Source organism: Odocoileus virginianus, chromosome 14, assembly GCF_023699985.2.
Source record: "Odocoileus virginianus isolate 20LAN1187 ecotype Illinois chromosome 14, Ovbor_1.2, whole genome shotgun sequence".
NCBI classification, from domain to species: Eukaryota; Metazoa; Chordata; class Mammalia; order Artiodactyla; family Cervidae; genus Odocoileus; species Odocoileus virginianus.
Window position 1 is genome coordinate 57,666,143 of NC_069687.1, and position 27,088 is coordinate 57,693,230.

General features: G+C 37.4%; 1 protein-coding gene across 4 annotated transcripts; it reads left to right on the forward strand.

The window, feature by feature from the left end:
• The first annotated feature begins 445 nt into the window (after window positions 1–445).
• CDK7 (cyclin dependent kinase 7) lies at window positions 446–27,048 on the forward strand. Of its 4 annotated transcripts, XM_020889964.2 has the most exons (12): window positions 446–627; window positions 976–1,035; window positions 7,873–7,906; window positions 8,981–9,048; window positions 9,901–9,969; window positions 11,641–11,751; window positions 13,276–13,394; window positions 14,945–15,044; window positions 15,489–15,575; window positions 19,174–19,323; window positions 21,524–21,671; window positions 22,117–27,048. In XM_020889964.2, exons 1-12 carry the CDS (start codon window positions 562–564, stop codon window positions 22,143–22,145), a joined length of 1,041 nt encoding a protein of 346 aa, XP_020745623.1. In that variant the 5' UTR covers window positions 446–561; the 3' UTR covers window positions 22,146–27,048. The 4 variants fall into 4 exon arrangements, with proteins under 4 accessions (XP_020745623.1, XP_020745639.1, XP_070332881.1 ...); XM_020889980.2 differs by lacking the exons at window positions 8,981–9,048; window positions 9,901–9,969 and having other exon boundaries at window positions 448–627; XM_070476780.1 differs by lacking the exons at window positions 446–627; window positions 976–1,035; window positions 7,873–7,906 and having other exon boundaries at window positions 9,028–9,046.
• The last annotated feature ends 40 nt before the right edge of the window (window positions 27,049–27,088 follow it).

Below are 27,088 nucleotides of genomic sequence, written 5' to 3' on the forward strand. Positions count from 1 at the left end.
GCTTCCCTGTCCATCACCAACTCTCGGAGCCTGCTCAAACTCATAGCCATCCGGTCGGTGATACCATCCAACTCCGCTTAAGTAACGAAATTGTCGGCTTAGGCGTCCATGGTAACCATGGTGACAGGATAGCCTTGAGAAAAACCAGAGATCGGAGATATGGCCAAGCTTTCCACACCCATAACACCTATTAAATCCTGAACTCAGAGCGCTGATCGGTCCTCAGTAGTGAAGAAAGTACCTGTTAAAACGGTAGCAGGGCGACACACTAGCTACCTCCAAGAGCACCACGCCTCCGGCACTATCTGCGGTTACGTGAGCAGACGCGGCACGGTTCAGGGAGGCCCAGGAGTCCCGCCTCGCCTCGCGCAGCTTCCGTGGGGAGGGCTCTGGCCGGACCTACTTCACAGCATCCCCGCCCACCCCGGAAGTGGGGGCGGAGCGAGTGAGGCGTCGGCGCTCAGTGGGCGGAAGTGGCTGTTGGAGGCTTTAAGGTAGCTTTAAATTCCTGCTGTCTTGGCAGCTCACCCCTTTCAGCTGGAGACGGGCTCCTCGCGACTGATGGCTGTGGACGTGAAGTCGCGAGCGAAGCGTTATGAAAAACTGGACTTCCTCGGGGAGGGACAGGTGAGGCTCTCGGGCGGGGCTCGGAGGTCCCTGAGCAGGGAGCGCCGGTCCGCTTCACACTGTCGAAAGTTTTCTCGTGGAAGCCAGCGGCCGGGCCACGCTCCTCGTTCTCGGAGGAGGAGGCTGCGCAGACGCCCCTTTGTCCACCCTGGACCTGAGTCCCTGAGCGGCCCTCTCCGCTCAGTGGACTGGAACGGGACGTGGACGTCCTCACCACGTTGCCAGCCGCCGCGAATTTGCTCCGAGAACCCTGGATTCCTTGCTTCCCCAGATCTAAAAAAAGTGAAAAGGCCAATACAAACCAAGAAGTTCTCACAAACTTAACATTACTCCTGTTTTTCTGTCTAGTTTGCCACGGTTTACAAGGCCAGAGACAAGAACACCAACCAAATTGTCGCCATTAAGAAAGTGAGTTGCAGTTTGTTTTTCCTTGTGTCTTCGTGAAAGGGGGTGGGTGTGTGTCTTACTACTCTTGACCGTGCTCTGCTAATGAGTTGCTTATGTCATTTTCAAAGAAAATAGAATGTCTTAGTGTCTGTGTTCCAAGGTGGAACTCGGGTTGAACTAGCGTTTTGTTCCATCCATTGAAATTGAGATGAAGAGGGGCTGTATCTTTGTTTTATAAACGCAAACATTGGCAAAGGGGACAAATACGCTCTCTCTGTTGGGCCCTCAGAACTACTCATCTTTCCAGGTCCCTATTTCTTCCTCACCAGCATCCACTGTATATCTGTATTTTCTGAATACATACTTACCATTAAAGGCTTTTGCCAGCATTAATGACATTGGTGGTTTTTTTTTTTTTTTAATGGTTTAAGTACCTTTTTTACTTGCATTTCATTCAAGAAACTTAGGTCATATTTGGCTTTCTATATGCCCAGAACTCTCACCCTTGTTTTTCTCATTTAACCCTCATAAGAGCCGGGTGATGGCAGTAAAGTGTCTCTGTTTTATACTTGAAGCTTGTTTTATTCTTGGTGCCTGAAGCTAAGGGAGATGAGGTGACTCATCAACAGGCAGAAGTTGACAGAGCCAGGCTTTAGACCCAGGTGTACTGCTTCCAGGCTGATTGCCTTTCCCCTTACTTCTGAAATCAGTAACCCTCTCAGGAGAGGCTGGTTTCTTCACGCCTCGTAGATAAAGGAGCCTGGTGGGTCCCTGGAGTTGCAAAGAGTCAGACATGGCTGAGTGACTGAGCACACACACAAGGCCTGTTGGTGGCTTAGGTAGCCACCTTCCTATTGTTCCTGTTGCTGCTTTGAACCTGTTTCTCCTTCAAAATCCCTAGTTCCTTTGAAGCACATCCCTCTCATATTCTTAACACCTGCTTCCCATTCTTCCTTTCTACAATTATTCCTGCCATTGTTCTCTTTTTTACTTTTTCTGATGTGTCTAATCTCTTTTTTCAGTTTGTGTTCTATAAGCCAGTGCTATTTATAGCTCCTCCCACGTAAAACCCTTAACTTTCCTAATCCTTTTAAAGTTATTTTTCTGATTCTGCCCCTGGTTCACTTTATTCTAGCCACACTGACCTTTCTGTCCCTTGAATATGTTAAATTCATCCCAGTCCCAGATTCATTGCATTTGCTCTGGCTTCCACTTAGTGTATTTTTCCTCTCAAACTTGGCCTGGCTGGTTCCTTATCATTTAGATCTCAGTCAGATATCTCCTGTACATACAGACTTCTGCTGGTCATTCTAGCTGGAACAGGTGTACCTGCCTTCTTCCCTAGTGTTCTTTTCCATATTTCTTTGTTGTCTTCATAGCATTTATCAAAATCTTTTATCTTTGAGTTTATTTTCTGTTTACTACCACTCTGTGGCTAGTACATTTGTAGACACTCTTAAAAATGTATTGGCTTGACTAACTGATAATGGTCTCTTCTAACTGTTGGCATATTGAGTTCTGTGGTTTTTCTGAAAATCCCAGTTGGTTTACTTATTTGCTTGCTTTTATCATAAATTAGGATTTAGAATTCATTCTATTTCTCAGTGATGGGCTTTCCAGGTGATGCTCGTGGTAAAGAACTTGCCTGCCAGTGAAGAAGACATAAGAGATGTGGGTTCGATCCCTGAGTCGGGAAGATTCCCTGGAGAAGGGCATGGCAACCCACTTGAGTATTGCCTGGAGAAGTCTGTGGACAGAGGAGCCTAGTGGGCTCTGGTCCATAGGGTCACAAAGAGTCAGACATGACTGAAGCAACATAGCACTATATTTCTCAGTGATAGACTGCTACCCCTTGAAAGTGACTCATTGTGGAATATTCTTTTACATTTAATTTTTATTTCAAATAGTACATCTTTGTAGTTTTATGGAATGTAACATTTATATAAATGGGATATATAACCTTTAAATCACTGTGTTGCACACCTGAAACTTACATAATATTGTATGGAAACTGTACCTCGAAAAAAACAGGAATATTTCTCCTTTTACCAAACCCAATTAATTCTCAAAGCTTTTTTTTTTTTTTTAAGTCAGTTACGAGGCTACGCGTGCCTCTCTCCTCTACCCCTAGTTTTCACTCATTGGAGCAATGCCTTTCAACTCCAGAATTGTTTTCTCTGGTACTTATATCCATTTTTTTTAGATAGTATGCTTATCGTTCCTTGAGGGGCCTCCTTCCTTAGTTTAGACATTCTCTAGACTTAAACTGTAAACCCTGGAGATTTGGTGCTTGTGCATCTTCCCCTTCCAACGCTCGATTTCTGTTCCCACTCATTTACTGGCTTCCCTGGTGGCTCAGACGGTAAAGCGTCTGCCTACAGCGCGGGAGACCTGGGTTCGATCCCTGGGTGGGGAAGATCCTCTGGAGAAGAGAATGGCAGCCCACTCCAGTACTCTTGCCTGGAAAATCCCACGGACGGAGGAGCGTGGTAGGCTATAGTCTGTGGGGTCGCAGAGTCAGACATGACTGAGAGACTTCACTTCCTTTCTTTCTTTTCTTGAATTTAACAGAAAAGGAGTAATAAGCTATGTATTCTTTCACCTGTTGTATTTTGGACCTTTAAAATATCATTAGTCTACCATATCCTTTTTAAACAGTTGTACTGAATTTACGTTTCCCAGTTTAACCAGTCCTCTGTGGTAGCTTTTTGGAGCAGTTTTCACTTTGCAATATTTGTTTAATATATCTCAACAATACACATTATTGTATACTTCTAAGCTCTTTCTGTCTTCCTACACACACACACACACACACACACTCACACTCACTCTTCTGCAATTTGTTTTTCTGACTTAGTATCATTTCTGAAATCTTCCAGATGGATACATGTAGATCTGTTTATTCATGCCATTTGATGATTAGATTCTATTCTGTAACTACGCTAAAATTGGTCTCTCCAAATTGTTGATAAACATTTAAGCTGCTTTTTTTTTTAATGTTTTACTCTAATACAGTCCTTCTACAGACATACATTTGTGCATTTCTCTAGAAAATGTATCTGTAGTTGAAACTAATTGCCAGTTGTTGCTACATAGAGAATACCCTGATGCTGAGAAAGAGTGAAGGCAGGAAGGGAAGGGGATAACAGAGAACAAGATGGTTGGATGGCATCACCAACTCAATGATCATTAGTTTAAGTAAACTCTGGGAGATGGTGAAGGACAGGGAAGCCTGGCGTGCTGCAGTCCATGGGGTTACAAAGAGTTGGACACGACTGAGCAACTGAACAACAGCAAGAGAATATACGTCAACATCCCCAGATACTATCAAACTGCTTTCCAAAATGGTTGGATCAGTTTAACCTCCCACCACGTTTTCACCATGTTTGTATCGTCAGACTTTACAACAGTTGTCAATCAGATCGATCAAAAGTGGTACGTGGATGTCTTTTCAATTAATATTTCTCTGATTACCAGTGAGTTTGATCATCTTTCCTAGATTTATTGGCTTTTTATACTTTTTCTGTTAGGGTGTCTACATTTTTTTCCTTTCCTTTTGACTTGATGGAATTTCTTATATATTTTGGATACTGAACCTTAGTCAGAAATATGCACTACAGGTACCATTGTCAATGTAAATCTATAACAAGAATAGAAGAGTGTTATTCAAGCCAATCTTAGGATTATAGCCCAGAAGGCAGTCTCTCGGATAGCTCTGAGTTCTGAAGAAGTACTGTTTTCAGTGTAGTTAATGTCTTGTCAGAACAGAAAACGTCAAACATAACTTGGGTACATTCCTTCAGAGTTTAAAAAAACAAGATCAGAAGACAGATCGCTGTATATAGTGAGTCAGTATGATCTTGGCTCCTGGCAAAGGGACCTTATCAAAGGAGTACTACCATTGAAGTCCCTGAAAGGGAGGCACTTATCCTTATCTTCAAAATAGGCATTCTTTACAGTGGTTCAGATGGTTAAGAATCCGCCTGCAATGTGGGAGACTTGGGGTCAGTCCCTGGGTTGGGAAGATCCCCTGGAGAAGGGAATGGCAATCTACTCCAGTATTCTTGCCTGGAAAATCCCATGGATAAAGGAGCCTGTCAGGCTCCATGGATTTGCAAAGAATCAGACACAACTGAGCGATTTTCACTTTTGGTAGTGGACCCTTTTATTCCAATATTTAAAGCAGGTAGACAGTATGTGTTTCATAGACCACAAAACAGGCTGTTTTAGTTAGCATAAAGTTTGTTAAATAAGCCAGAGTGACTTCTTTTTACTTTAGTATGTGAAAATTTCTTCAATCATCATCTCTCAGACTTTGGGCTTTTAGTTTACTTATGGTATCTTTTGAAGTACAGGTATTTAAAATTTTAGTCTGGTTAAATTTGTCTATTTTTCCCCTTTTTTGGTTCCCTTTTTTTGTGTGCTTCCCTACGTCCAGATTATAAAGAATTCTCCTATATTTTCATCTGAAAATTTTAAAGTATCGCTTTTTCACATTTAGGTCTACATTCCATTTGGAGTTAAATTTTCTTTGTTGTGTAGTATGAAAATCTAGGGTTTTCTCCAGCTCTCAACTTTTTTGTTAGTACGTCCTTTTCCTGGTGAGTTGTAATGCCAAGTTCCAATTTATACTTGGATTTGTTTCCGGGCATGCTCGTCTTTTATTGGTTGGTTTTCCTTTTCCCCCATTCCTGCTGCACTGCCGTAGGGTGTCTAATTACTGTCGCCTTGTAAGCGCTCGAGGGCTTTCTGTGGTTGTGGTATGGAGGCTTCTCCTTGCAGTAGCTTTCTTGTTGCAGAGCCTGGTCTCCAGGGTGTGTGGGCTCGGTAGTTGGGGCGCACGGGCTTAGTTGCCCCATGGCGTGGTTGTGGAATCCTTCCAGACCAGGGATTGAACCCCTGTCCCCTGCACTGGCAGGCGGATTCTCAACCTCTGGACTTCCAGGGTAGCCCAGCTACTCTTCTTCGAAATTATCTTGGCTTACTCTATGAGTCAGTTGAGAAATTTGAACCAAATCAGGAGAACTTGAATATGAACTAGTTATTACATGCTGTATGACATTATTATTAATTTTATTAGGAAGGAGAATGGCCTTATGGGTATATAAGAAAATGTCCATGTTTTAGAGATGCCTGTTGAAGTATATAGGGATGAATAATATGAAGTCCAACTACAACATAAAAAAAATGTATGTTGTAGCCAACAAAAAAAAGAGAATGGATGAAGTAAATATGGCAAAATATTGGTAATTATTGAATCTGAGTGATGATATAGATGGCTTCATGAAACTAGTCTATTACATTTCTTAAACACAGTAAAAAATAATGTTTTAAGTTATCTGTTCTTAGCTCCTTACTTTTCTGTATAAAGTTTAGAATCCGTTTGTCAGTGTCCATGAAAAATGCTGTTGTACTTTACATCTAGTTTCATTAAAGAGAATTGATGTATTTACGATATTGAGTCTTTCTATCCATGAACATACTGTCTGTGTTTATTTTGATCACATTTCTTGAACATGTTTTAAGAGTTTTATAATGTTCTGGGAAAGCTTCATACATCTCTGGTTGGCTTTGATTCCTACGAGCCTTATATTTTTTGGTGCTATAATAAATAGCCTGTGGAAGTGTTAGTTGCTCAGTTGTATCCGACTCTTTTCGACCCCATGGACTGTAGCCCAGCAGGCTCCTCTGTCCGTGGGATTCTCCAGGCAAGAATACTGGAGTGGATTGCCATTCCCCTCTCCAGGGGATCTTCCTGACCCAGGAATTGAACCTGGGTCTCCTGTGTAGCTAGCAGATTCTTTACGTCTGAGCCACCAGGGACGCCCAAGATAAAATAAATAGCCTACCTTTAAGGTGAAAGCTGTTTGTGGCATATAGGTGGGGTATTTTAAACAGTGAAACAGCTGATCTTCTGGAGTAGGATTTTTTTTTTTTCCTATTCTTGGCTACACTGTCATTGCATAAAGTAGTAAGCTCTTGTTCTTTAATTTAGTAGTCGGGTTTGTGTGAGACTGAGCCTGTTAATGCGGTCCAGTGTGCTTGTACCCAGTAGCAGGAGTTGAACCGTTTTCTGTATCCATCACAGTCTGTAATTTTCCTTCTTGGAAAATGTGGCCCTGGGAGCATATTGTTGGGCATAGTAAGCATGTTTCTTATGTTACATATTTCCTCCCAAGTAGTCTAACTTGAAGTGCTTCTCTTGTTTACTGGGCTTCCCTGGTGACTCAGTCAGTAACGAATCTGCCTGCAATGCAGGAGACCTGGGTTCAGTCCCTGAGTCGGGAAGATCCCCTGGAGAAGGAAATGGCAACCCACTCCAGTATTCTTGCCTGGAAGATTCCATGGACAGAGGAGTTTGGTGGGCTACAGTTCATGGGGTCACAAGAGTCAGATACTGACTTAGCGACTAAACTACCACCACCCACCTAGATCATCTCCCTAAGTTCTGTATCCATCACAATCTCTAATTTTTCTTCTTGGAAAATGTGGCCCCTGGGAGTATATTATTGGGCATATTAAGTGTGTTATTGTATATGTTACATATTTCCTCCCAAGTAGTCTAACTTGAAGTGCTTCTTTTGTTTATTAGCTTGTATGCATTTAATTTATTCCATATTTAATCTTACAACGTTGTGTAATTCAAAACTTACGGGGAAAGGAATGATAGGTACTTGATCCTTTCTTATATTGTTAATTTTGCCTTTCTGATTCATGATTCCTGCTCCCTCCTTGCCTGCTAGTACTAGCTACGTATAAGTATGTATTTTTGCTTTAAGCATTTGAAGTGTTTATATATCACACATTTGTCTAAATAGTTTAACACATTTTTATTGTGTTTGTTTTTTCCTCTACCAGATCAAACTTGGACATAGATCAGAAGCTAAAGATGGTAAGTAACTTATTTCATGTAATCTGACAGAACAGAAAAAGTGGTTCTTCTCACTCAGGAAAGAACAAAGTATTAATTACAGTTAACAGTGGTTCTGGGTAGAGTTATTACAGGTCCCAGAAGAGTAACGATAGACTCAGGATAGAGATAGTATGTTTGTACTTTTTACCATTTGGGTGTTCAGAAGATATTCAGATCACCCAAGTAGATGGAAGACAGCAAGGTTATTAGTGACTTGTCTTGATGTCTTCATTACTGTTTTAGTTGTTTTCAAGCCATTGTTTTTTGTTCTGAGCTTCTAGTTACTTTGAAAATTCAGGATTCATGGAAGTATATACAAAGCTCACTATAGAATAAATGTGTAGGGATGGGGGAGATTTTTGTATCCCTTTCTAAGTCCTATTTAATCATCAGGAAATAGTTTCTGTATAAAGGATACATCATCTCTCTAATACTAGTACCAGATCTTTTTTCCCTTTTTTTTTTTTTTTTTTAGTATTTATTTATTTGGCTACACTGGGTCTTAATTGCAGCACACTGGATCTTTGATCTTCATTGTGACATGCAGGACCTTTTAGTTGTGAGAAGGAAGCTCTTAACTGGGGACATGTGGGATCTAGTGTCCTGACCAGGGGTCAAACCTGGGCCCCTTGCGTTGGGAAAGATGGTATCTAATCACTAGTTTTCTGTTAGCTTAAAGAATCTGCCTCTAAAAAAAAAAAAAAAAAAAAGAATCTGCCTCTAATATTCATAAGGCAAGAGAAGAGAAGCTATTAACTTCTCACCTATAGGCTACATACTTGGGTACATATTTTTCCAGGAGTCTTCAGGTCTCATATTCTATATATGAAGTGAATACTTGTTTCATCATTTATCATAGTCTGTCCTAAACTGTTTTAAAAACAAAGCAATATAAATTGGAAACAGGTACGTTATAAAAATTGTTTTTTTTTTTTTTCTGAGGAATATTCATTGCTATTTCATCAGAGACTGACCTTTCCCAAAAAATATATTTATAAGAAGGTTTGAGATTTCAGAATTCTTTTTCACTTTTTTCTTTGCCTTTTTATCTAGGTATAAATAGAACAGCCTTAAGAGAGATAAAATTATTACAGGAGCTAAGTCATCCAAATATAATTGGTGTGAGTATGATCTAAGTTGTTTCTGGGACTTGGGACCCTGCCTTGCCGAATGTGGTGGATGTTGATTGAAGGCTCAGCAAGATGAGTTGTCCTAGGTGAGCCTTACAAAAAGGCTGAAATGCATTTTTTATCCTAATTGTTCTTATAGGCAGTGTTTTAAAAACTATACAACTGATGAAATAAATTAAATGTGGGCATACAGGCTGATTTTATCAGAAATTTTGGAGTCTAGAGAGCTCTAGCATGTGTAAGACCTTGAGCAGGTTCCCTTGAACTCTACCTCGTAGTCTCTACCTCACAGGGTTGTTATGAGACTAGCTCACTGAATACACATCAAGTAATGGTAACCCACTCCAGTATTCTTGCCTGGAGAATCCCATGGACAGAGGAACCTGGTGGGCTGCAGGCCATGGGGTCGCAAAGAGCCCGATACGACTGAGCAGCTAACACCTGCTTACCTGGGATAGTACCTGGCGTAGGGAGCACACTCATTCAGTGAAAATAGCTACTGCTGCTGTTTGTTGGATTTTCTTAAGTACCAAGGTTGGGAATTTTTCTAGATTATAGAGACTTCAGTGAGGTTCTCATTAATTCATTACTTAATTCCTAAAATTTGGAGGGAGAGGTTCAGTATTGGTGATTTTTTTTTTTTTTTAATAGTAAGGCGTAATATCTTGTGCTTCAGTGTACTAAATCCTAGCCAAAAATGGAAAAATATTAAATTTAATAAAATTATTTAAACTTTACAGTCCAAATGCTTAAGTTTTTAAAGATTAAAAACTTAGGTATAATACTGTCAAGTATTTAATAAGAGAATCACATGTTGGTTTTTTTTTAAATTTTGCTTTGTAGCTCCTTGATGCTTTTGGACATAAATCTAACATTAGCCTTGTCTTTGATTTTATGGAAACTGATCTAGAGGTAAGACTAAGATTTCTGGAGGAATTTATTTTCCTGTTTATCAAAAGAGAATCTAAATGTTTATTTTCTACCTTCGAAGAAGATGGTCAAAAGAATGCTTAAATTTTGTTGAAATCTAGATGTGGTCTTAAATCAAAGATCTTCTGAATCATTTAGCCATAATCCCAGTGTTACACACAAGATTTGGATTTCGATAACATTTGTGTCTGCCAAGTTCCTGATACCTTATTGACATTACTTTTTAGAAAAATGAGTGTTTGGCTTTGGAGGGTTTGGAACTTCCTTGTGGTATTATCACAGACTATCCTTTTGAAAACCAAATTTCTTTTTGAGAAGAATAAGATTTTAAGCTTTTCATTAATACTAATTGAATCTCAATAATGAACAGTCTGGAGATGTGGAATAAGTGGAATTCTCATACACTGCTGATGAGAATGCAAAGTGATACAGCCACTTTGGAAAAAACAGTTTGGCAGTTTCTTACACAGTTTAAATATACCCTTAGGGTATGATCTAGAAATATGTCTACGTATTTATTTATCCAAGAGAAACAAAAACATGTCCACACAGATGTTTAGCTTTCTTCATAATTACCCAAACTGAAAACAACCCATATATCTCTCATCAAGAGAATGTATAAACAAACTGGTACATTTATGAAGTGGAATACTATTTGAGAATAAAAAGAAACAAACTATTAACACATGCCACAGTATAGGTGACTCTCAGATACATTATACTAAAGGAAAGAAGCCAGGCTCAAAAGCTGTATGGTTCTATGTATGTTTTTTTGTAAAACGAAAAACGAAAAAAAAAAAAAAAAAACTAAAGGAACAGAGATGAGATCTTTGGTTGCTGGGGTTAGGAATCGAGGGGAAGGTTAAGTAGAGAGGGGCCTGGGGGAATTGTAAAACTATTTTGGTTGTGGTAGTGGTTACACAACTGATGTGTTAAAAACTGAGCTTAAAAGTGAAACCTATTTGAAAAAAAGAGAATTGCATTTTAAGCTTATATAACTGAAAGTCTGGGAATAAACTGACTTGAATCATAGTTCACAAATCGTGCTAGCAGAAGACAATTTTTCACTTGTTCTCTGTTGCCTTGTTCACAGGTAAAATTTCTCAATACAGTGACTCAGGTGCTTGTATGCTTCTATCTTAGAGTTTAATAATCCCTGAGGAGAGGAAGTATTTTGTTGCCTTTGATTCTAGCACAAGTATTTGGCTTGGCTTCCATCCCTGAACTAGTCTGGAAAGCAGGCCGTAGTGTGGTGACTGAGCATGCTGGCTCATGTGTCTACTGCCTCTGGAGGCCACAGGTAGTGCAGTCTTTAACCACGTGGACTACGCTGGGAACCAGTGGTTTCCCAGAGGAATGTTGAATGCTGTTATCAGGAGGGGTTGTGTATCCTGGGGCAAGTAGAAACAGCAGATGTTTGCTACATGGATGCCTAAAAACAAAGCAGCAGGAGACAAAGTACTGCTTTCCTTCTAAACTAAAGATACTTTCCCTAACCACATTTCTGACTGTGCTTCCTAAGGAGAGTTAGGCAACCTCTCTTGAGAATCTCCTTTATGAATAAATCCATCTTGTGTCTGTAAATGATTTGATATAGTAGAGTTTATTTGGAATGATAAAAGCATACCTGTATACTGTCTGCCTACTTTACAGGTTATAATAAAGGATAACAGTCTTGTGCTAACACCTTCTCATATCAAAGCCTATATGTTGATGACTCTTCAAGGATTAGAATATTTACATCAACATTGGATTCTGCATAGGGTAAGGTTTTTTAACCAAGTATGCTTGCGTCTTTATGTTGTAGTCAGATTTTCTGTAGCCAGTTTATTACACAAAAGATCTGAGTATGTAAATTATTAAAGTAGACCTGGACCGCTTTATCCACCCTTCTTCCTCTCTGCAATCCCTTCAGTTAAACCAGGTGGCACTGTGAGAACTCTGTTACTAGGTGGAATTTAGAAATGCAAGAGGCCTATTCCTTCATTTTTTTCGTAATTGAAGAGTTGAGTTGTTGACCCAAAAGTTACTTATTTTTTTTTGAGGTCATTAGTTATAGTGGCTGACAAGAGTATTAGAACCTAGATATTTTGGCTTGAAGTTCAGTGTTCTTTGTGCTATACTGTTGTAATAGAAAACAACAACGGTGGGAGTCTGGATTAAATTATATAATGCAAAAATACTTCTTGAAAAATATTTCTGGTAGCTCTAAAACTCTGGGAAGTAATGAAGTAAAATTTCTGAAATGGCTGAGTCATTGTTAGGAACATTTAGCTACTAGAACAAGGCTGATGATTTAGATAGGTAGATGTTCTTAGGCATCCTATTTATTAGTAGATAAAGTAGCTAAAAATATATAATGGTAATCCTCATACTTAAGCTTGGAATTCCTTTTAGGTTATGGCTAATATCTTTTTAGCATAGATTGTAAAGACTATATTCTTCATCATTTATAAACACATAATGTTTTTATGTGTTGGTGGCACTACTGGTAAAGAACCCATCTGCCAGTGCAGGAGACACCAGAGACGTGGGTTCAGTCCCTGGGTTGGGAAGATCCTCTGGAGGAGGAAATGGCAACCCACTCCAGTCTTCTTGCCTCGAAAATCTTATGGACAGAGGAGCCTGGTGGGCTACAGTCCAGGAGGCAACAGAGAGTCAGATACGACTGAGCACACCCATGATACAATCCTCATATTTAAGGTTGGAATTCCTTTTAGGTCATGGCTAATAGCTTTTTAGCATAGATTGTGAAGACTATATTCTTCATCCTTTATAACCGCATAATGTTTTTATTTACTGAAGTTCATATATTGTGGTGTTTACTGTTTTGGGCCTCACGGCTTGTGGGATCTTAGTTCCCCATCCGGGGATCGAACCGGGGCTCTCAACAGTGGCACACAGAGTCCTAACCACTGGACCACCAGGGGGTTCCCCATATATATTGTTGTTAAATTAATAGCAGCAGCTGTTTTTTGAATGCTTACAAGGAACCAGTCATTACACTAGGCTTTTTGCAGGAAATATTAAATTTAATCCTCACAGCAAACCTGTGAAGTAGGTAAATTGAAGTTCAGTGAAAGGAGTACCTTGATCCAAGGCCTCACTAAGAAATATGGCTAATCTTATTTTGCTTTTTAGAATTTTATATCAATTAAAAAAAATTTTGGTGGTGGTTAAATTTGAGGTGTTACCCTGTTTCTGCTAAGTTTAAATTTAACTAAATGTATTACTATGATGCTCTCCTTTACCCTGCTTATTTGTTGGTTTAAAATCTCCATTATATAGGACCTAAAACCAAACAACTTGTTGCTAGATGAAAACGGAGTTCTAAAACTGGCCGATTTTGGCCTGGCCAAATCATTTGGGAGCCCCAGTAGAGCTTATACACATCAGGTTGTAACCAGGTAAGGATTCCTTAACTAACTAAAGCTTATATTGTGTAGGATATTAATCACAAATGAGCCTCATGTGGCTTCTTTGAATTTTGGCTGAGTTCAGGAGTTAATGTTGGTATCTTATTAAACAGTGAAAAAATATACAGCCCTTCTTTCAAACGGAGTTGAATTAATTCAGTCCCCAGAGATTTACTTAGTAATTTGGGGGACTAACTTATACTTCTTATACAGTTTAGTTAGGTAGATTGGAACTATAATGGCTGTTCTTTTACATAACCACCTGAATTGGGGGGGCCTGTGTTTATTTTATTGGTCAATCCTGATTCCACATTTTATATCATTCAGTGTGAATGAAAATTCCCTAAACAAAGCAGTGCTTTTATTTGGATTTTTCATATTATTCATTGCTTATAGTTTCTGTTTATGCATAAAAATTATAAACAAAATAAAAACTAAAAATCACATTATATAGATAGGGACATAGATTTTATAATTCTTGTACAGATGGCATTTGTTAACTTCCCTGACTCTTAGGAATCTGAGACGATCTTCAGATTTTCTGTCCTTTTAAATTAGTTTGTCAGCTTCTTCCAAATAGATCTCATTGAGCGTCAATCACCTGATCCTTGAGTATAAAGTAAGGGATGTAAGTAGTTGTTCAGGTAATTTCTGGAAAAATTAAGCCCGTCGTTCAGGAACTGTGGGAACTCAGGAAAACAAGGACCCACATACATGAGCATTGCTTTTCATCTACCAATTTCTGACTTTCTCTATTTTGAAATCAGACACTACTAATAGGTCAAATTAAAATGACTGAGAATTAACAATTGATAAGCTTGATAACCTATCAAGATATTTTGGTGGAGTGGTGGGGTGAAAACCTGACTGATGGAGTTAAGAGAAGGGGAAATGGAGACAGGAAGAACATACAGCCGGAGAGAGAGGGTTGTGAGGGGAAGCAGGGTCCAGAGGTTTTTGTTGTTTGTTTCTTTGTTTTTTAGTTTATTTTTTAAGGCTATAAAAACAATGGTATGTTTAACATTGATAGTAATAGATCCAGTAAAGAACAAAAAGCTGGCTGTTGTAGGAAAAAGAGAATTGCAGGAGCAATATCCTTGGAAACAGGCAAGAGTGTTGTATCCTGTGCCCAAGTTGAGGGACTGACTTTAAAAACACTTAAGGCTAGTTATGTAGTTACAGATGGGAAGGTGGGTTTGTGAGTGTGCAGATGACTGTTGGTGAGTCTGTAGAAATTTTTTTTCATTACTTGCATTATTTTAGTGAAGTAGGAATTAGGTTATCAGCTAAGAAGTAGGATGGTGTTTAGGGTTTTGGGAGAAAGAACATGTTAATTGTCTGAGAGTGAGAGAATGGATGGACTGAGGGTGAATTTCCTGGCAGCAGTAAGGAACTTCTTGGTTTTATAGCCAATGTTTCTTGAGTTAATATATCCATAAAAGTGTATTTCATCAGTGCAGGACGTTTTTCTGAGGAGTTTTCTCTAAGAAATACTCCGACGACCCCACTCTAGAATGGCAGTGTTTATTTTCGTTCTCCAGGTGGTATCGGGCCCCTGAGCTGCTGTTCGGAGCTCGAATGTACGGTGTAGGTGTGGACATGTGGGCCGTGGGCTGTATATTAGCAGAGTTGCTTCTGAGGGTAAGTCTTGAGTTGATGTACACCATTCAGTATTGTTATAGGTGTTTGTTTTTATAATCTGTGTAAAAATTATCTTCTCAGAGGTAATTCCCAGAGGTAATTACCGTCCTTGAAACAAGAAACCAACAAACAGGCCAATAAAAAAAACCCCACCAAGTACAGCCTGTTTATTAACGCCATTTAGGACAATAAAGGTTTATTATTGCTCATTCTGTGTTCTGAAATTCAACCGTAATAAAATTGTTGGATTGTAACGTGGTACTATCTCTAAAGTAACTAAACGGGTTAGGATAAACGTCTGTATTTCTGGGATCACTGGGGAAGTCCCACCCTTAGACTAAGTTTTTATTTTTGTTACTGTTTAATGTTTCTTATTAAATTTATCATATTATTTGTGTAATAGCTATCACAGATCATCTTGAAATATCTGCTTCTTTCTTTTAGGTTCCTTTTTTGCCAGGAGATTCAGACCTTGATCAACTAACAAGAATATTTGAAACTTTGGGCACACCAACTGAAGAGCAGTGGCCTGTAAGCTTTCATACATGTTCTTTGAAATTTAGAGTAGTGTATAGTGCTGTAACATGAATATTACTTAAACAAATGTATTAACTGTTAATTTACTTTGCAAAATTTATACAAAGTAAAAGTTAAAGTTGTGATATACCATCCAGCCTCCTACATACACATAGCCCTCACTCATCCCAGTAATTTCTACCCCAGCGTTAATCAGTATTATTTTGCTGTAAAGCTTTGCTATAAGGACACACACATATAAATATGTAAATATGTATGGTTTGCTTTTTCTTTCGTTCTTTAACAAAAATGCCATCACACCATGTAATTTTTTTGCAACAAACTTGCTCATAATATTGTTCACATTTTCCTTTTTAAGTTATATAATATTTCATTTTCTGGCTGTTTCATGTTTATCAACGTCTTGATGGATTTATTTATTGCATTTTCACTAACACAGTGAAGGTTTATTTTTGGTTTTGTTTTTCATTATTCCCCAACCAGGGATTGAACTTGGAGAAAGCCTGGAATCCCAGGCCACCAGGGAACTCATTTATTTTTAACCTATTACATTATCTCAAAAAAATTACTAAATCTCTGATAAAATTTATTACAGTGTAAGTTGCTAATTTTATATATTACAGTTCAGTGAAATTTTCACTGTTATAATTGTAGACCTTTTGATTTTCCTTTCTGTTATAGCCTTATCTCCTGGTGAAAAAATAAATCCTAGAAAAGAGATTTTAATCAGCCTCTTTACCTTCTAGTTAAAACTGTAATGAAATTATCTGAAACTGAAATTAAGAAGTTTCTTTTGTGTTATTATTTCTTCAACTTTCTAACTGAAGGTTAGCTATAAGTTCTAATTGTAAAACATGCTCTAACAGCATTCGTTTATTGAACTTACTATATGCTGTTATTGATAGGGTTTCATAAATTATATTTAATTCTCCCAACAATCCTATTAAGGTAGGTGCTGTTAGTCACACTTTATAGATGAGATAGCCGAGGTGGCGTGAGGTTAAGTAGCTTACCCGAAGCTACCTAGTGTCAGCTAGGACTCCAGTTTGGGTCTTTCTGACTCCAGAGCCATATTCATAGTATTTATCCAGTACTTTTCATTTGACATCATTTTCTAAATAGTAGTTGCTTATGATGTTTTCCTTGGATTTTTAAAAATTCTTGTTTTGATTTACATGCAGAAGAAAATAATACAGAGGTATCCCTTACTTCCTTTACTCAGCTTCTCACAAGGGTAACATCTTGCAAAATCAGGATAATATCACAGCCAGCATGCTGACATTGATATACTTAGTATACAGACATCACCACAAAGAGCCCTTTTACCGTCACACCCACTTTCCTTCCACTCTCACCCATTCCTTAACCCCTGGCAATCACTAATATGATTTTTTATAACTTTGTCATTTCAAGAATATTATAAGTGGGATCATATAAAATGTAAGCTTTTGGAATTGACTTTTTTCAATATAATTCTCTGGAGATTCATCCAAGTTGTCAATAATTCATTCCTTTCCGTATATTGCTAAGTGGTCTGAATGTACCATAGTTTGTCTGACTGTTGACTCATTGAAGGACATCTGCATTGTTTCCAGTTTGGGGCTATTACAAATAACACTGTTATTTGTAATAACAGTACATCATGGCTTCCCTGATAGCCCAGTTGGTAAAGAATCTGCCTGCAATGCCGGAGACCCCTGTGCAATTCCTGGGTAGGGAAGATCTGCTGGAGAAGAGATAGGCTACCCACTCCAGCATTCTTGGGCTTCCCTTCCCTTGTGGCTCAGCTGGTAAAGAATCTGCCTGCAATGCGGGACACCTAGGTTGGGAAGATCCCCTGGAGAAGGGAATGGCTACTGACTCCAGTATTTCTGGCCTGGAGAATTCCATGGACTGTATAGTCCTTGGGGTTGCAAAGAGTCGGACACAGTTGAGTGACTTTCACTTTCAGGTCCGAAGGCAGTCCGGTGGTTAGAACTCTATTCCTCTTGCCAAAGGCCCAGTTTCCATCCCTAGGGAACTTGGATCCCACAAGCTACGTGGCCAAAGGAAAAAAAAAATCATGTACAGGCTTTTAGGTAAGCATACATCTTTATTTCTCTGGGACAAATGACCAGGAGTGCAGTTGTTAAGTTGTGATAGTTGCATATTTAGCCAGAAACTGCCAAAAAGAAAGTGAAAGTCGATTAGTCTTGTCTGACTCTTTGCAGTCCTGTGGACTGTAACCTGCCAGGCTCCTCTGTCCATGGAATTCTCCAGGCAAGAGTACTGAAGTGGGTTGCCATTTCCTTCTCTAGGGGATCTTACCAGCCCAGGGATCAAACACAAGTCTGCTGTATTGAAGGCAGATTCTTTACCATTTGAGCCACCAGGGAAGCCCAGAAACTGCCAAACTGCTTTCCAGAGGGGCCTGTACTATTTTATATTCTCACCAGCAATGTAGAAATAATCCATTTTCTCTGCATCCTCACTAGCATTTGGTGGTGTTGCTTTTTTTTTTTTTAAGCCTTGTGAGAGATGTGTAGTAATAGCTGATTGTGACTTTAAATTTCTCTTCCCTGATGACTTATGGTGTTGAATATCTTTTCATGTACTTATTTGGCATCTATATAGCTTTAATGAAATGTCTCTTGTCTTGTTTTTTAATTGGGTCATTTGTACTTTGGCTGAGTATTGAGCACTTACATAAAGTACATAAAGTACTCGTCCTCTGATTGTATATGTGGTTTGCAAATTTTCTGTTACTCTGTAGTTTGTCTTTTCATCCTCTTCACAGAGTCTTCCCAGCGTAAACGTTTTTAATTTTGATCAAGTCTGTCTTATCAGTTTTTCTTTTTATGAATAATGCTTTTGATGGCAAGTCAAAGAACTCTTTGCCTAACACAAAGATATTCCTGATGATTTTCTCTTTTTTTCTTCCTAAAAGTTTTATAGTTTCGCATTTAAGTCTGTGATCCATTTTGAGTTAATTTTTACATGAGATGTGAGACTAAAAGTGTCTTATGGCAGGAGTGGGGGTTGTTTATGATACCTCTCCCCCTACCAGTACCACAGTCTTCATAAATTGTCTATGTATTAAGTCCTTTTCCAAGTTGTTTTAACTATTTTAACTTTGCATATAAATTTGAGAATAGCCTATCTATCTAATAATCTTGCCAGAATTTTGGTAAGAATTGCATTAAACCTGTTTACCAACTTGAGGAGAATTGTCAGACATCCTTACAGTGCTGAATCTTCCAGTCCACAAACATTGTAGGGCTCACCATTTATTTAGAGCTTTGATTTATTTCTTCAGTGTAGTATAGCTTTCAGCATACGAGTCCTGCACACGTTTTGTTAGATTTTCACCAAAGCATTTCATCGTTGTTTTTGAGAGTTTCTAAAGGGCATTGTTTTTCATTTCAGTATCCACATGTTCTTTGCTAATATGGAGAACTAAAGTTGACTTGTGTTTATCTTCCTATAACCTTGTCTGCTCACTAGTGCTAGGATAGATCATCATATCATCGGTATGACAGTTTTATTTACTCATTTGAGATCTATATGCCTTTCAATCTTTACTTAAGTTTGAATCATAAAAATATTTTTACAGGACATGTGTAGTCTTCCAGATTTCGTGACATTTAAGAGTTTTCCTGGAATTCCATTACAACATATCTTCATTGCAGCAGGAGATGACTTGCTAGATCTTATACAAGGCTTATTCTTATTTAATCCCTGTACTCGAATCACGGCCACACAGGTATGTTAGTGTATTTTTCGAATTTCTTAAGATTTCCTAACATTCTTTCAATACTGAAAAGATACGTTTGTTTTAAGAAATAACAAATTTTATTTTTTTCTCTAAGCTATAAGCACTATATGCCCATACAAGTGCAGAAGAGTATAAAGATGATTCTATTTCATAATTAGGTCATCAACTTGAAAGTAAATTAGAGAAGAAGAAAAAAATGATGTTTTGTGTTTATTAAGACACTGGACTATTTCAGTTAAACTCTTAAGTAACTTAAATCTTGTGCCAAAACCAATGCCAGAAGTGTTTTGTTTTGTGTTTTCCCCCATGAAATGCAGTCCAGATAATGCATTCTGGTCATTGTCACAGTCAGGAAGAGATAATGAGTAGAAAATGGTATGGTCTGATACAACTTTATTACGAGAGATTGAAAGATCCTCTAAATAGAAAAACACTGAAACTGACAGTTACTTAAGGGAAATAAGAATCAAACTCAAGAAAAATGTGGAATACCAAGAATATCTGCTCTTATAAAAGAAGAAATGTTATCCAACATAAAAATACAAGATCTATAAACTTGAAAGTCTTTTTTTTCTTTATTTTAAGAACAAGCACATATAGATAGACGGTAGTCACTAACGCTTAAAGTTGGGGCAGGGAAATGCAGTTCCAAAATGCAACACATTACAGTAATTGGGCTTCATAAAGGAAGAGACTAAAATGTCGCACATCTTCATGTCTGACGAAACATATAAATGCACAAAATATCAGGGGTAAAAAGTGGATTTTTTTTCACAAGGCTATTATAGACTACCAGATCTTTGTTTAATGTATTTACTTTTATAAACCTTTACTTCATAGCAGTATATGCCACATTAATACATATATACTAGATATTTTACCATTGGAATCACTCTTCTAATTTCAAACAAGTAACTCATTTTTACCTTTTTATCCGTGTATGTATACATCTTATCTCTGTCATAAGAACCTTGAGACCAGGTCAAATTGTCAAGAAGGTTGTTTTCATTACTAGTAAAGCTGAAAATTTATAGAAAGATATTAGTTGTGATAACTTACTTGGGTTATATTTTGAATATATTTTAGAATTAATTTTTTAATGGGTTTTGGCCTATGGATATTTAGAAGTTGGAATGAGGGACTTCCTCGAGGGTCTAGTGGCTAAGACCTTGTGTTCCCAATACAGGAAGCCCGAGTTCGATCCCTGGTGAGGGATCTAGATCCCACATGCCGCAACTAAGAGTTTTCATGCCACAGCTAAAGACCCCGCATGTTGCAACACAGACCTGGCACAGCCAAATAAATAAACATTTAAAAAACATAGAAGTTGAATGAGATACCCTTCTTAGATCTCTATGTAGCTCAAAATTAGCATAATTTACTTATGGAACTGCTGTGATTTGGAAGTAATATTTTATAAGTTCAACTCTTCTGAAGTAAGAATTCTCTATCTAAATTATTACTGCAAATAATATGTTGGCGAGTAGGGAGAGTTGGTTGAAAAGTTTATATGACTTCTTTTGTTCCTAAGAGAGTTATCCAAAAGAACATACCTTAAATTATTGCGGCTATTGAACAGTACTATGATGCAAATAAAGTATGAACTTGACAACTTTGTCACCTCGAATAAAACTATTTTTATTGGAATTTTGGACCTAGGTAAAAATATAATATTATAGAACGTTGGACTAGTGGTAAATAGAAATAAACTTGGCAAGTCCTTCCAAGTAAGAATTCAGTTAATTTCTAGTGGATTGTTCGACTTTAATCTGTTGTTTCCAACCTATCGCATCTTTTTAAAAGCTTTATTTTTAAGAATTCATATGATTTGGAATTTGAGCACACACAAATGTTGTGACAAATAAACTTTGAAGTTGTTTTTAAGCAGGTTTCTCTGTTTTCAGCTATAGAGCCTATAATGTGTAGAGAGATGAATTTTACAGTGTCTTACTAAGGATTTTTCATATTTTATATAGGCTTTCGTGGGAAAATTCCATTCTTATAGTAATACAGTAATGGAATTAGCAATCAATCTTAGGCTGCTAGATATTTGTAGTAATTTCCATATCCAAATACTCAAGTTTGTTTGAGAGAGGGTATATTTGCTTAGTATATGTAATGCTCCTTATAACACAGTTCAGATATTCACATAAAAGCTCACTTTCTCTGGTCTCTTTTCTTTGGAAAGGCGTTGAAAACTAAGTATTTCAGTAATCGGCCAGGGCCAACACCTGGATGTCAGCTGCCAAGACCAAACTGTCCAGCAGAGGCTCTAAAGGAGCAGTCCAATCCAGCCATGGCAACAAAACGGAAGAGAACAGAGGCCTTGGAACAAGGTAAAACTCTCATTTTCTTAAGTGAAATGAATTCAGAAAACTCCAAACTCCAGATAGCTAATGTATAGCTAGTGACTGGCAGCTAAGAAATGTAGACTGTGAGCTGTTCACTTGTTATCAATTTAAATTTTATAAAGTAGAATATGATATTTTACCTATATTTGCTTTGGAATACATATCATCATGCATACTTAACATCATACTTTTTTTTAGGACATGGGCAGTTTTGAGTACTCCTCAGAGTTATGAGAACTATCCATGTGTACCCTATTTTTTTCATAAATTCCTAACAGTACACTCTGTGCTTAATGTTTAGCAAGTGTTATTGGAAAATCAAAGCAAGTAACAATATAGTTGGAATGCAATGACTGGTTAGAATTACTTTAAAATTAAATGTAGTGTTATAGAATTACTATAAAATTAAACAACCTCATTTTCCCCCCAGGAGGATTACCCAAGAAGCTAATTTTTTAGCTACAGAGAAAACTGGACAATATTCTACTACTGAAGGAAACAGTGAAAAAGGCACAATAGTAAACATAAAGTAAATGCTTTAAAAGATATTTGTAAATATTCTACACATGTAAAATATGTAAAACTGGATTATTTTTATTAAATGTATTTTAAAACAAATTTAATTCTGATCTTCTGATTAAGAGTGCAGTAGTAATAAAATAAGTTTAATTCTCTGACATGCAGAATTGAAAATGCATTAAGGAATCCTTAATAAAAATAATTATCAATTACTTTAATGATCTGGCCCATATAGCATTACAAATTTATAATAAAGGGGGTAGTATTTAAAAATAGAAAATTGGTTTTGGTCTCAGAATTTTATGAGTGGTATGTAGACTGTAACTCTCATAGAGCATTTTTATTTTTACTCAGAACTTTTTAAGTTTCTTCTATGTTAATACCTGTAAATCTAGTTTCTATTTTAGCTGCCAGATAATTTATAGCATATATCACATCTTATGATATCATATCATATCTTACACATGCTCTATATATAGACCATGTTATTTTTCTTTTACTACATAAAAGTTACCATAAATGTAGCCGTTTAAAGTAACACAAATTTATTAGCTTCCAGCCCTGTAGGTCAGATACCTCTCATCAATCAACTGTGATTTTTGTTTGTTTGTTTCTTTTGCATAAGCCAACATCAGGATATCAGTTGGACTTTGCGCTCTTATCTGAGGCTCTAAGGTAGAACCTGCTTCCTAATTAATACAGTTCATATCGTTTTAATGCACATGCCTCCTATCCTTGCTTTGTTACATGTCACTCCATCTGCAAACCAGCAACAGTGTCAAATCTGTGGCTTCCTCATCTGCTGCCAATAGAGAAGATTCTTTTTTTTTAAGGACTCACCTCATAAACTAATGTCAGCTCACCAAAGACTTAATTATAAGTCTTAAAATTCCCTTCATAGCAGTTCCTAGATTGAATGCTTGAATAATCAGGACAAGAATCTTGAGAGGGCCATCTTTAGAATTCTGTCACGTGGACATTAAGGTTATTTAAATTTTTTCACAGTTGCTAAAAAAAAATGTTTATATGTACATGCAGGAGTTGTACATATTTAGAATTGTAATTGTAACAGTTACACAGTTGTATATTTTCAAGTAGCATTGATATTGCCATACTTCTCCTAAGTAGCTGTATCAATTTACACTCCCAGTAACTGTTCAGTAGTTCTTAAAAATGGAAAAGCCCCTTACCATACACTATATACAAAAGTTAACTCGGAATTATCTATGGTCCAGTGGTTAAGACTCTGCTTTCACTTCCAAGGGCACAGATTCAATCATTGGTTGGGGAACTAAGATCCTGAAAGCCACAGGCTGCAACTGAAAAAAAAAATCAAACATGAGACCTAGAACTATAAAGATTATTAGAAAATAACATAGGAGGAAAGCTTCATGACATCAGGTTTGACAGGGGCTTCCTGGATATGACCCCAAAAGCACAGGCAACAAAAGTAAAAAAAAAGGACAGTTTGGACTGTATCAAAATTAAACACTTGTGTGCCTCAAAGGAACATGATCAATGGAATGAAAAGGCAACTCCTATGGATTGAAAATATTTGCAAATCATGTATCTGATAAGGTTCATAGCCAGAATATGTGAAGAATATATGTTTTGTTATTGTGTATGCTCAGTTGCTCAGTCATGTCCAACTCTTTGCAACCTCATGGACTGTAGCCCACCAGGCTCCTCTGTCCATGGGATTTTCCAGGTAAGAGTACTGGAACAGGTTGCCGTTTCCTTCTCCAGGGGGATCTTCCTGAACCAGGGATCAAACCTGTATCTCTAGCATCTCTTCCATTGGCAGGCAGTTCTTTACTAATTCGCCACCTGGGAAGCCTGTTGTTATAGCTCAACAACAACAACAAAAATCCAATTAAAAAATGGGCAAAGAACTTGAAATGGACATTTCACCAAAGAAGATATAGAAATGGCTAAAAAGCACATGAAAAGATACCCAAATCACTAATCATTAGGGAAATGCAAGTTAAAACCACAATGAGATATCACTTTAAACTTACTAAGATGGCGGTCACCAAAAATAAACAACCCAGAAGATAACAAGTGTTAGTGAGCATGTGGAGAAATCGGGAAACCCTTCTACACCATTGGTGGGAATGTATGAAAACAAGTACAGCAGCTGTCGGAAACTAGTGTTTCCTCAAAAAATTTAAAATGGAATTACCATATGATCCAGCAGTTTCACTTCTGAGTATGTACACCAAAAAGTTGAATGCAGGATCACAAATGTATACATTCATTAACTTTTATGTAGGAATCAAGTTCGCCTCATCATCTCATCTCTAGCACTCATAATCTTTCTTTTTTAAAAACTTTTTATCTTTTAATGGGGTATAGCCGATTAACAATGTGACAGTTTCAGGAGAACAGGGAAGGGGCTCAGCCACAGGTATACATGTATCCATTCTCCCAAAAACTCCCCTCCTGTCCACGCTGCCACATAAGGTTGAGCAGAGTTCCATGTAGCACTCATAATCTTTGTGGTCTTTGCTAATTTGATATCTCATTCTAATTTACTTTTCTTTGATTTCTACTGTGTTGCTAATCATATATGATTCTGCCTTTGGGAACTATTGATTCAGATTTTTTATATAATTTTTAAAGGTTACTTTCCACTTAGTTACTACAGATGTCTATATGTGTGTGTGCTGTATACATACTCAGTTATTTAGTTGTGTCCAACTCTTTGTGACCTGAAGAACTGTAGCCCTCCAGGCTCCTCTGTCCATGGGATTCTCCAGGCAAGAATACTGGAGTGGGTGGCCCCGCCCTCCTCCAGGGGCCCTTCCCAACCCAGGGATCAAACCCAGGTCTCCAACACTGCAGGCGGATTCTTTACTGTCTGAGCCACCAGGAAAGCCCAGGTATTACAAAGCATTGGTTGTATTTCCATGTTGTACAGAATATCCTTATGCCTATCTCACACCCTCTAGTTTGTACCCCGACACCCCTATCCCAATATCCACCCCCGTAACCACTCTTTTGTTCTCTGTATTTGTGAGTCTGCTTTCTTGTTATATTTACTAGTTTGTTTATTTCACATATTAGTGATACCTTGGTATCTGTCTTTCTGTCTGACTTACTTCAGTTAGCATAATGCCCTCTGAGTCTATCCATTTCGCTTCAAATGGGGGAATTCTTTTTTATGGCTGAGTAGTATTCCATTGGTTTTCTGAGACAACTATATACTGTTTCCCCAGTGGCTGTACAAATTTACATTCTCACCAACAGTGTACAAGTGTTCCCTTTACTCCACATCCTCACCGTTTGTTATGTGTGTTTTTGATGATAGCCCTTCTGACAGGTGTAAGGTGGTTTTGATTGGCCTTTCCCTGATGGTGATGTTGAGCATCTTTTCATGTGCATTTCTTTGGAAAAATGTCTGTTCAGGTCTTCTGCCTGTTTTTTATTCATTATGAAAGTGAAAGTCACTCAGTCATGTCTGACTCTTTGTGACCCCATGGACTATACAGTCAGTAGAATTCTCCAGGCCAGAATACTGGAGTGGGTAGCCATTCCCTTCTCCAGGAGATCTTCCCAACCCAGGGATCGAACCCAGGTCTCTCACATCGCAGGAGGATTCTTTACCAGCTAAGCCACAAGGGAAGCCCTCTGCCCATTTTTTAATTGGGTTTTCTTTTTCTTTTTTTTACTGTTGGGTTATATGAGCTGTTTATGTATGTTGGATATTAAATTCTTTGTCATACCATTTGCAAATGTTTTCTCCTAGTCAGCAAGTTGTTTCTTCATTTTGTCTATGGTTTCTTTTGCTGTGCAAAAGTTTTTACGTTTAACTAGGCTCCATTTATTTTTGCTTTTGTTTACTTGATGAAATTCAGGTTCTTTGTCCTTGATCAGTTGGAATATTACAAATTTTATCAATTTATATGTTTGTTTTAAACACATTTAAAAAGAAACTTTCTAGTTTTTGGAATTTTTTTTTTTTATGTTTCTCTTTTTGGTATTAAATAATCCCAGATCCTTCCTTTCCCTACCTCAAAAGTTATTATATATACTAGATCTGTGTATGGACTTTATCTTATTCTCATTGACCTGCTGTTACCACACTGCTTTGAATAATGTAGCACTGTATTACTGTCAGGACAATATATTTAATTTTTTTAATGTAATTTTTATTTTGGAGTATAATTGATAAATACACTTTGATATCTGGTAACAGTAGATCCTCATTAGTCTTCCTTTTCTCAAAATGTATTTGCCAATTTTTCAGCTTTTGTTATTAATGACTATCAGTGTGGTTCCTGTAATACAACTATAAATGGTTTATATTGTTACCTTATTACCCTATTGTGTTAGTTCATCTATTTAAATAGTATATTCTTTTCATAACTGTTGACAATGCAGTGCATTTCCTGTGCTATCATTGTGATACTTTGTGATTAATATAGTAATATTCCCAAAAGGTATTGAAAATTATTACTATGTAATATTTTTAGAAAGAGAGCATTTTAAATGGCCTAAAATTCAGCATTAAGACCAAGAAGTTAAATCAGAGTGGGCTAAGTGCCAGAATTCTGTGTAGATCTGGCTATAAAATGTCACCACTCTGACAAAAAAATCAGCTATAAAGGAAAGTTGCTAGCAATGACTTTGAATATACTTCTGGCAAAGTCCTACCATAATAACTGTTTTATTGCAGTTAAGGAAATTATTTTCAAGCCTTATATGGGAAATAAAAAACAGAACTAAAGATAAATGTATTCCAAAAATTAACATTGAGTCATTCCTTTTGTTGCTTGAGCCAAAGATCCCTATAGTCAACAATCTGTATAGTCAATCTAAATAAATATTTTTTCCTCAAAAATCACTATTTCTTTTTTTTTTTAAGATTTTGGGAAATGCTG